This window comes from Manis pentadactyla, chromosome 1 (genome assembly GCF_030020395.1).
Source record: "Manis pentadactyla isolate mManPen7 chromosome 1, mManPen7.hap1, whole genome shotgun sequence".
Taxonomy (NCBI): domain Eukaryota; kingdom Metazoa; phylum Chordata; class Mammalia; order Pholidota; family Manidae; genus Manis; species Manis pentadactyla.
Window position 1 is genome coordinate 68,006,391 of NC_080019.1, and position 12,213 is coordinate 68,018,603.

Below are 12,213 nucleotides of genomic sequence, written 5' to 3' on the forward strand. Positions count from 1 at the left end.
GTTCTAGAGCAGTCTCTCTAGAATACCCTGTAGAGGTGGTTTTTGCTAGACAGATTCCCTCAACTTTTGCTTGTCTGGGAATTGTTTAATCCCTCCTTCATATTTAAATGAGTTTTCTTGGTTCTAGGCCCTTCTGTTTCATTGCATTAAATATATCATGCCATTCTCCTCTGGCCTGTAAGGTTTCTGTTGAGAAGTCTGATGACAGCCTGATGGGTTTTCCTTTGTAGGTGACCTTTTTTCTCTCTCTGGCTGCCTTTAATACTCTGTCCTTGTCCTTGATCTTTCCCATTTTAATTATTATGTGTCTTGGTGTTGTCCTCCTTGGGTCCCTCGTGTTGGGAGTTCTGTGTGCGTCCATGGTCTGAGCAACTATTTCTTCCCCTAGTTTGGGGGAGTTTTCAGCAATTATTTCTTCAAAGACACTTTCTATCCCTTTTTCTCTCTCTTCTTTTTCTGTTACCCCTATAATGTGGATATTGTTCCATTTGAATTGGTCACACAGTTCTGTTAATGTTCTTTTATTCCTGGATATCCTTTTATCTCTCTGTGCATCAGCTTCTCTGCGTTCTTGTTCTCTGATTTCTATTCCATTAATGGCCTCTTGCATCTCGTCCATTTTGCTTTTACGTCCTTCCAGAGACTGTTTTATTTCTGTATTCTCCCACCCAACTTTATCCGTTAACTCTTGCATTTTTCTCTGCAGCTCCATCAGCATGTTTATGGCCTTTATTTTGAATTCTTTTTCTGGAAGATTAGTTAAATCTATCTCCCCAGGTTCCCTCTCAGGGGATGTCTTGGTTATTCTGGTCTGTATCAAATTCTTCTGCCTTTTCATGGCGATAGAGGTAGTTGTGGGCAGTTGTGTGTTGGCTGGAAGAACAAAGTCCCTTCCCACTTGCTTGTCGCCTTCCTCTCCTGTAAGAACAGCAACCCCTGCCTGCTTGTGCTGGGCAGCTGCACGCTGAGGGGGCCTCTGCAGACTCTTATTTTTTTATATTTTTATTTTTCCTAATGTCGTTTGTATTGTTTCATTGGGAATTATGCAGAGAGATTAGTTGCTATGAGTTAATCTGTCATTGTGATGTGGAAATCAACACCTTTCTTTAAAGTGGACATAATACAGGTGTTGAGTTTAACTTAGGTTATTGATTTTATATAGATTATGACTTTTATGTAAATAACAGAGTCATGCTTTCCTTAGACGACTACACACATATTTCCCTGTCCAGGCTTAGAAATTATTTCAGCTACCCACTTCCAGCTTCTCTTTGGGCATGCTTTATCAAAATCTTCTGGGACTTTGCCACCACCCATACACACATCCAGTTTACCATCTGCTTAGCCATTATTGACCAGAAAGTGTGTTTGAGTGTCAGGTACTCAGGATATAAGGGTATATTAGAAACAGTCCTTAATCTCAAGAGACTTTTTTAAAATTCTGCCTTCTGAATATTTCTTCTCACCATCATTCTTCCAGCCCTCCAACTATCTCTGTAGTTTAACCCTTCATATTTTGTCTTATGAACCACAGCAGAACCTGCCTGTTTTGTCTTTAAACTCAGATTCACCCTTTCGGTTCTGTTCCAGTAGTTCTCAACTGTATGTATACATCAGAAAACCTTAATGAAATTTGTTTTTTGTTTAATACTGACATACTCTCAAATACCTTTGTGAAAATAAATTGGTATGATCCCTTTAGAAAATTATTTGTTAATCTCCATCAAAACTCAAAGTGAATATACCCTTCATTGCACGTTTGTCATTCTAGACATTTAGACCACAGACATATAGTTGTATATGTATACAAAGATGCTCTCAGTAGCATTATTTAAATTGGTTCTGTGCAATGCCATGTGCCTATAAATAAAAGAATGAGGTTGATATTATTTATGTTAAATATTCTGTGTGAAAAGAAATTTAATGAAAAAGGCAAGGAGCAGAGCAGTATGTAAATTTAAAGGTGATAAGATCTATCTATACACATGCCTTTTAGTCGACAGATTATTTCTGGGGTGATACGTAAACTGTTAGCAGTGACTTTCTCAACAAAAAACTAGAGTTCTATAGTGGTCAGAAAATTTAGTTTTAATTGTACACCATTATACTGTTGGATATTTTACCATATATACCTATTGCTTTTTAAATTTTAAAACAGTTTTTTAGTAATGAATGACTAGAAATTGAAATTTTTAAAATTATACACCATTTACAATAGCACCAAAAACCATGAAATATGTAGGTGGAAATCTAATGAAATACATGCAAGATCCATATGCAAAACTACAAAGCACTAATGAAAGAAATAAAAAATTTAAGTAAATGAAGATATATCATGTCCATGAATTAGAAGACTCAGTATTGTTAAGATGTCAGTTCTCCCTAAGCTCATCTTAGATTTTAACACAATTGCATTTAATATTTCAGGACTTTTTGTATAAATTGGCAATTTGATTCCAAAATTTATACAGAAAGGCAACAGAAATAAAATCACCAAAAGAATTTTGAAAAGAAGAACAAAGAAGATTCACACTACTTGGTTTATTACTATAAGCAGTAATTTAATGTGGTATTGAAGAAAAGATAGATACATACATCAAAGGAACAACATAGAGAATCCAAATATAGACCTAAACATACATGTTCAGTTGATTTTTGACAAAGGTGCCAAAGCAGTTCTTTGAAGAAAGAATAATTTTTTCGGCAAGTATTTAAACTGTTGGATATCCATATAAAAAAATGAATCTCAATCCATACTTCACACCATATAACAAAAATTAACTGAAAATAGACCACAGACCTAAATGTAAAATCTGGAACTATAAAACATCTAGAAAAACACATTTAAAAAAATCTGTGGTCATTAGTTAATCAAAGATTTCTTAGACACAACACCAAAAGCACAATCTGTAAGAGAAAAAAGTTAAATATAGACATTCATCAAAATTAAGCACTTCTGCTCTTAAAAGATTAAGAGAATTGAAAAGGCAAGCCCGTAGACTGGAAAATATTTGCCACTGACAGATCTAATAACAAACTTGTACCAAAAATATAAACATCTCAAAATTCAATAGTAAGAAAAACAAGCCAATTTTTGAAAATGGGCAAAAGAATTGAAATGATATTCATCAAAGATGGTAGGTTGCAAGTAAGTAGATGAAAAACAATTTATTATATCATTAGTCATTATAGAAATGGAAATTAAAACCACAATGAGATACTGCTACAAATTTTTCAGAAAGCAGTTGGAACTCCTTACACACTGCTGGTGGGAATGCAAAATGGTATAACCATTTTGGAAAGCAGTTTGACAGTTTCTTATAAAGTTATACATACACTTATCATCTGACCCAGCAGTCCCTCTCCAGAGTATTTATCCAGGTGAAATGAAAATTTAACTACCTGAATGTTTATAGCAGCTGTATTCATAATTGCCAAAACTGCAGATAACTTAAATATCCATAAACTGGTGAATGTATGAAGACAAATTATCATCCATACAATAAAATACTTCTCAGCAATAAAGTGGAAGGAAGTACTGTTACAAAAACAACATAGATGAATCTCACTAACATAGAGTCAGAGAAGCCAGATGTACAAAGTTACATGCTGTATAATGGCTATGCATTCTAGAAAAATCAAAACTGTAGGGGCAGAAAAGAGATATCCAGTATATGGGAAGGGACGGAGTGCAAAAGGGCATGGGGGAATTTTAGGGATGATGAAACTGTTCAAAATCTTGATTGTTTTTGGTCGTTCCATGACTATATATTTGTCAAAATTCACAGAACTGTATGTTAAAAACAGGAAATTTTTCTGTATACGTAAATTATAGCTTAGTGTTTTAAAAATGAAAAAGGGTAAAAACTAGAAGAGTAATTGTTTGTCATACTTAATGAAGGCCACTTACAAGCCTGACCAATGTATATTTTGAGGTTTAGAAAGTCCCAGACCAAAACATAACCACAGGAACAAAAGAAAACATTCATTACCTGGTGTAAATTTTAGAACCAGGAGCCACAGAAAAATTTGATAAAATCTTTATTCTTATATTTCAGCTGTCTCAGCCAAAGCTCTCGAACATAATGATTGCAAAAATGATTTAGATTAGACTGTTAATTTTAAAAATGTTAAATTATTTCTGTTGGCTCTTAATTTTTATGCTTGGAGCATGAAGTTTTGTTTTGTTTTTGTTTTAATCTTTATAGGTCCTTCGGAGGCAAGGCTAGGGTGAAATTCATCTGCTCTCTCAAGGTTTCTCAAAAAACTAAAAACAGAAATACCATACAACCCAGTAACTCCACTTTATGAGAATTTACCCAAATAACACAAAATCACTAATTCAAAAAGGTTTATATACTCCTAGGTTTATCGCTGCGTTATTTACAGTAGCCAAGATACGGAAGCAACCTAAGTGCCCATCAATAAATGAATGGATAAAGATATGGTATATACACAATGGAACATTATTCATCTATAAGAAAATAATGAAATCTTTCCAGTTGAGACAACATGGATGGACCTAGAGGGTATTATGCTAAGTGAAATTAGAGAAAGAACAGATACCATATGATTTCACTTATATGTGGATTCTAAAATATAAAACAAATAAACAGTAAAAGGCTAATAAACACGGAATAGACTGGTAGTTGCCATAGGGGAAGTGGTGGGGGATTTGATTGCTTCCACATCTTGACTATTAAATAATGCTGCAATAAATAAAGGAGTATAAATGAGGAGAAAAGTCTACTGCACATGGACTGTTGTTGGCCTGAAATTGTGTGATGTAAACCCCTCATCCAATGTGCTTTCCACCATATACCAAATCCCCTTTTGGAAATCAGTAAAAAGAGATTACTACTAAAGGAGAATATAATATTCCATACTGGACTCATTATTGACATATATTTTTCTTCATAATCTTGCTTTTGTTTCATATACTACTTGGAATTAGAAGAAAGCTTGACAGTAATATCCCAGGGTCCAGAACTGCCAAGCATTAATAAGCATTAATATACATTAAACTGCTATGAAATCAATTCCTAGGCAAGTTTTTTTTTTTTTTTTTTTTAGTTACAGAAATTAACCTTTTACTGTTTGAATTTTTTTGAATCTGAGTTTCATCCATCTCAAGATTTTTTTTAATCTATAGTATAGCATGCCTTCTGGTAATACAGCACTTTGGATGATCCCCCATTCCCAAAGCACATGTAAAACTTAGGAATCCTTTTATTAAAGAAGTATTTGTTACTTTATATCACTGTGATTTCCTTTGATATTTGTACTTTTCTTAGCATTTCCTCAAGAAAAATTTATTACTGCAAACTCCATTCTGCCATATTGTCCTATTTTAAATTACTACACAGTAATATTAACTTTCCTTTTTATGTGATGTTATTAGTTTTAAAGTGTGCATAGATTTATGTGCTCACCACCCAGTCAGGTTACAGAACAGTTTTCATCATTCCAAAAACTTATCCCATTATAGTTATATGCTTGCCCTACCTGTGGACTCCTAGAAACCACTGATATTTTCCATCACTACAGTTTTGTTTTTTTTGAGATTTCCAAATAAATGAAATCATACTGTAACCTTTTAGAGCATAAAATCTTTGGCTGAGCACAGTGCCTTTGAGATGAATCTAAGTTGTGTCAATCAATAGGTGGTTCGTTTTTACTGCACAGTTGTAGTCTATTGTGTACATACACTACAGTTTGTTTCATCCATTCACACGTTGCAAGATGTTTGGGTTGTTTCCAGCTTTTGACTATCACAACAGCTAAATGCTGCTGTGAATATAAGTGTATAGTCCTTTGTTTGAACATAAGTTTTCATTTATCTTAAGTAAATGCCCAAGAGTGCAATCTCTGCATCTTATTTTAAGTGTGTATTTACCTTTATTAGAAACTGCCAAACCATTTTCCAGAGTGGCTGTACCATTGTGCATTTCTGCCATCAATGTATGAGAATTCCAGTTTTTCTGTATCCTTTCCAGCAACTGGTATTTGTCAGTATTTTTTACTTTAGCCGTCCTAGTAGATATATATGTAGTGCCTTGTGCTTTTAATGTACATTTCCTTAATGTTAATGATGTTAAACATATTTTCATGTGCTTATTTGCCAGCCTTATATCCTTTTTTGGTGAAGCCATGTTGATTATTAATTTGCATCTAAACATTCTTTTCAAAAGGGGATATCAGCTAAAAAATTTGATCCTACTTCCCCTTCAAGTCTCGTGCAAACAGAAAAGTGAGAGTTCAAATTTACCCACAGTTATGATAGGATCATTTTAAATATGTCCCATATGTGTGGATAGTATGTATCTGTGTGTGTATATTATGCATAATGATTTTTTACTTATTCTCTAGTCTGATTTTATTTTCCATGCAAGTTCAGTTTTTCTAAACTTAAATGTTCTAGGTTAGCCTTTAGTCTTAATTTATATTTAGTGATACAATTCATCTTCAAGATATGTGATATCATTAACTGGAGGTTGCATGATTCTCACTGATTCAATCTGCTAATCAAAGATAAGGAGCAGTAGTTCCTTTAAATAGATAAGAACTGATTATTAAGTAAATGACCTAATAAAAAATTATGTTAGTTAAGATAATGCTAACTACTATAATAGATTAATCTCCATATCTCAGTGGCTTAACACAATAGAAATTTATTTCTCAGCCCCAGAACATGAAGTGCAATTAGGGAAATGTCGTGTACCTGCACCACCACACAGTCATTCAGGGACCCAAGATCTCCTGGGGCGTTGGTATCCAGCTAGCAGATAGGGGAGGAGAAGATAGAAAAGGCTTGCCTGTTTCTTAATTACTTTTGCCCAGAAATGTGCAAAACACATTACTGTGTCCTCCCAGGAATGTTACCTCTTATAAACATGAGCACAGAAGAGTAGGGTTGGAAGAAATTCTTAGTCATCAGACCCACACTTGCTATTATTTGAAGATCCTCTTCAGGATAGAGCAGTGTTAATCAAGAAAATATAGGATGATGTTCCTCACAGGTTAGAACAATCCCTTGTCCTTGTTGTTTGATCTGTACTACAATAAAATGAAGTTGCTGAGTAAATGACTTCTGGACAAGTTAGGACAGTATTGCTAGTATGTAGGATAAAATACCAACATAACTGTTGGAATAACCTGGAAAGAAGAGTTCTAAATTTTCTTTGAAATGTGATCGGCTGTATTATATAACCATACCGGTGAGAAAGCAAAATGCTGCCCAGTCAGTAAAAGTGAGCTTTTTATTTTAAAATAAAGCAGTGGAGCCCTTCTAAAATAAACTTAAGACGAATACCAATATATGAAACAGATTAAAATAAAGATGCTCTATTTGAAATAGGTTTTGGAGTGACCAAATACCTCTCTTTTCTTATAACCACCTCCAAGAAACTTCTGCAAAACTCTGTAACACAGAATAATTCCTAGTATATAGGTCAATAGAAATGTAGAAAAAACAGAAATGATATTTGTGATGATTAGGATGATATAACCAAAGTTAAGCAATTCTTGGACATAACTTTTTTCTGTATCCTAATTTCCCATTGATTTGTTAATTTGTATATCACTTCCAGTAATTTAACAGTTCAGATGGTTTCAGATTGAAGAGAAATTCAAATCTCTTTTCCTTCCACACAAACCACTTTACTAATGTACTTTATATTTTAAAATAGAAGGTAGCAAAAGGTATCCCATACCAATAGGTGTACCATATTGAGCATTTTCTAAGTCGTGTAAGGTGATTTCTTTAGCAGTAATGTTCATAATTTGATAATGTTTCAGTAGTCTTGTTTTTGGCAGTATGCCATGAATCAGTCATTTAATTATTATGTTTAATAAAACCCTGACATATCTCATAAGTGTTGCATCAAAAGCAGGACCACTCATTCCTCTAATATTGTTGAGCTATTTTCAGTGCTGAGTAGGCATGTTATAGATATCTTTTGCTTTCATGGTCTGAAACCTGACATTTTTAAAGTAAAACCAGCTAAAATTCTAACTACTTCCTCCAGAATTCCATGTACTTGTTTCTCTTTGCGTTTTTATTCTTTATATATATTCATCCTTAGAGTTTTTAGTTTATCAAGTGAGGAAGATTTAGAGACACTATAATAGTAGAATATCGTATTATCGGGTAAGCTTTATTACAACAAATGTATTCAAAAAAAAGGTAGAAAAATACCTATCCAAAATGAAATTCTATTTTGTGTTATGATTCTTAATCAGCTTTACCTTCCTGAACTCTGTTATTTGTCTCTCTGAAAAACTGGGACAGACTTTTCATAAACTGAATTCAGTGCCAGTAAAAAATGAAAAGGTGCCCATCTCCATTGGTAATTAAAGAAGTGTAAGTTAACCACCACATTAAGATACTGTTCATACATAATAAAATCACAGAATTTAAAACATGATGTTATCAAATGTTGGTAAAAACATGGAGACACAGGAAGTATCAAAGCTCATTAAATACTTTGGGCAACAGTTTGGTATGAACTACTATAAAGTTAAACATATATATACTTTATGACTCAGCAATCCTGTTCCTAGAGCAGTGGTACCCAAGGCATGGTCCAGGAACCCCTGGGGTTTCCAGATCAGGACCATGAAGTCAAACTATTTTCATAATAACAGGAAAATGTTTGCTTTTTTCATTCTCATTCTCTCACAAATGTACATGGAAGTATTGGTGTCATATCAAAGAATATCCAGATTTATCTACAAAGACTATTAAAATATACCCTATTTTTCCAGCTAATCTGTAACATTGGATTTTCTTAATATATTTTAATCAAAACAGCATATGTAACAGAATGCAAAAGCAGATACAAAACTTTGGTTTTCTGTTAAGCCAAATGTTAGAGGTTTGCAAAAATGTAGAACAGTGCCATCTTCCCACCAAATTTTTTTCATTTTAGAAAATTTCATTCTTTTTTGGGAGTATTTATGTTATGATATATCAGTTTGTTTTTGTTTTTAAATAAGTTATAGTTTCTAATATATAAGTTTTAAATAAGTTAAAAATAATTACAAATTTTAAATAAGTTTTAGTTTCTCATATGGTAATACAGATAGAAATAACACACAAACAAAAGCCCTCTGAGGTCCTCAGTATTTAGAAATGCACTCTGAGGTAGCTAAAATGTACTGACTGCCTGATAAAATAACTGTTACCCTTATTGGGGAGGAGAGATTATATTGGTAGAAGGTGCTGCTGTGTTCTACTTCTTGACCTGGGTGGTGGTTACATAGTATTTTTCTTTATATTCATTGTTTTATATGTTTTGTGCACATTTTATATGAGTTATATTTTATGTTAAGAATGCTTTAAAACTAATCATTTAGCAAAATTTGGATGAATTTCAGTTTCAGATATTAGTTACAAAATTTGGATGTAATTTCAGTTTCCCTTCAAAAGTATGGCTAAAAGTATTCATAACCATTTTTGTTGAAAGCGTGGTGTTATTTGGGTCCATATTTATCAAGATATGTTACATCTTTATTCTCTAGGTTAACATGCTGGTTTGTCTTTTTTTTTAACCAAATATAATTTTATACATTCTCATTAATTCTACAAAAAATAAGATTAAAACTGATAAATATTGTTGTTCTCTTGATACTATGCAAACCATAAATTATGTCTTACTGAATTTTTCTATTTGATACAGATAGTCGTACAGGCCCTGCAGTGCTCCCATTATTCGATTCTTTGGCAACTGGTGAAAATTACTGATGGTTCTCCTTCCAAAGTAAGTAGAAGTTTCTGAAAGCAGGAGGGTTATTACCAAAATAAAGTAACCTTGCTTAACTCATTAATAGCTTATTATTATCACATATTATAATTCTAACTTTCAATAAAATATATAATATTGTTATCAATTCTTACTTTATCCTATGATTAAGTACGTTTTACCTCTTCGGAAGATAACTAGTTCTTCAAGCAACAGACACAGAATTGTATATACACACAAAGTTAGAATTCTTATAAGAAATAGCTGTAGTAGAAACCACAAGTGCTCTGATAGGTGCCATGCTATAAAAAGAGAATAATATTGAAAGGTAATACATGTAACTTGTGATTCTGACATTATAACACCTTGGGGCCAAAACTAAACATCATTCTTATTAAAAAACAATTTAAATTGTTGGATAGAGGTGTTTTTTTTTTAATTTTAATCTATCCATGACCATGCAAAACAAAAAGGAAAATACATACCAGAGAAATTAAGTGAAACAAGGATGCAGGAGAGTTGAGCAGAGCACTGAAGCCTATGTAACCTTGAGGATATTTTCTAATCTAGACAAATCCCAAGGCCCTTCCAAGGTGGATATCTAATAGGTAGCACAGCTCCATGGTAAAGTTGAGATCCTAAGAGCTATTCCTAGCACAAGAAATAAACTCACACCATCTTTATTCATGAGGGAATATAAGGAAAAAAGCTTGTCTTAAAATTTGCGATTGATAAAAGAAGAAAAAATAGGTCTCTTATGAAAGCTTGTAACCATGAGCTAGTTTTTACATGGGTTTCCACCCTAAATTCATACTACTTCAGTGGTCCATTTAAAACATTAAAATAAGCTTTTGATTTATTATGTTCTATAGTGCTGGTATCCCCACACCTAACAGAATCAAATGTGAATCCTTTTTGAAGGAACTTTTCCACTAATTAAATTTTTTAAGAAAAATGATCTCATGGTGAAAAATCATTCAACTAAAAAAGAAAACAGGAAGCCATTAATAGGACCATGAAGAGAATCAGATCAAAAATATTTTATACATTGGAATTATCCGACATAAATATAAAGTAAATATGTTTTAATTGTTTCATGGAATAAGAAATACTTGAACATGTAATAAGCAAACACTTGATAAAGAACCAAGTAAAAATATTATGATGTTTACATATCGTCATCTTGACGAAGCAGAAGGTGTTCAACAGTAAAGAAGGTTAATAATGCATTTCTATATAAAACCACCAGCTTGATGGAGCATTCTTTTCTCAGAAAAAGAATTTTTTCCTTTTTGTCCTTTCTGATTAATAACGTGAGGATTTCTCTGCCTTTAGAAAATAATTGGGTTTTTTGTTTATTTTCAGTTATAAGGATGCTAATATATTAGTTAACTTCCTAGTTTCTTTTAACAGTTTCAGTAGTGAAAAGCGCAACACAAATTTAACCTTTCTTTATTAGAAAAAGCCACTCTACAACTGTATTACATTTTCATGTTTTTTGAAATGTTATTTAATATGTAAAATTGAAAGATTGAATTTAAGTTAAAATTTGTTAACAAGAGTTTATATATTACACACAGGTTTTTTTCTGATTTTTTCATCTGGGTGATTTTTATATTCCATTTTTTCCAGAGATCATTTTAATATCTGAATTATTTTGTATTTTTGCTGAATGTTGATAATTGCACTTTAGTAAATTTGGAATATAAACTTGCCTAAAAATTTAGCATAAGTAATGCTTAATTCAACTCCATTGAACTTAATTTAAATTTTGTCCTTTACTCCAGATACTGCATAATTGAAGTGAGAATCTCTATTCTTGAACCCACTTGTTTGTTTATTTTTCTGGGTTTTTTTAATGCTGTTACAGAAAAATTATTTTGAGCTTCCTTGCCTTTCAATATAATTTTGGTCTGACAATTCTTATAATAAAAGATAGCTTCATTTTTGTTATTAATCATAATACAGATTTCATAGTTGTCACTGCCACAGTGGCGATGCAGATTTTGTGGCCAACACTGGTTTTCTTTACGCCAGAAAGAATGCTGTAGCATCTTTTCATTGGCTCTACTATTAAGTTGCTTCCTGTTTATAGTTCTGTATGCATTTATATAAAATATGAAATTCTTCTTACTTAATTCTTTCAAGTTCTCACTTGAAGTTATTGTGATTGTTTTTTAAATTTAAAGTATATTCAGTAATCATTGTGTGTCAATTGTTTGTAGTTTAAAATTAGATTCTCTAAGTGATCATCTTGAAAAGCATGAATCTTCAAAACACATCAAACTTTAAAAACCACTCCTTCATTACTAAGATTCTCCTTTTAAAACAATTATTTTAATGACACATACATAATAATTACTAGATCAGGAGTTGCCACACTTCCTAATCCTTTGTGATGTAGGTTATCTTTGAAAATTTAAGAGCCATATGCATAAATATTATAGTGTGCATATAATATATATATTAT

General features: G+C 32.3%; 1 protein-coding gene across 2 annotated transcripts in view; it reads left to right on the forward strand.

Annotated features, from left to right (window-relative positions):
* The window catches only part of STAG1 (STAG1 cohesin complex component), a 463,391-nt gene that overhangs the window by 403,811 nt on the left and 47,367 nt on the right, over positions 1-12,213 (forward strand). For both annotated transcript variants that reach the window (XM_036877372.2, XM_057498066.1), the window contains one exon: positions 9,681-9,761. In XM_036877372.2, coding sequence (XP_036733267.1) covers positions 9,681-9,761 — 81 coding nt within the window. The remainder of the gene's footprint in view (positions 1-9,680; positions 9,762-12,213) is intronic.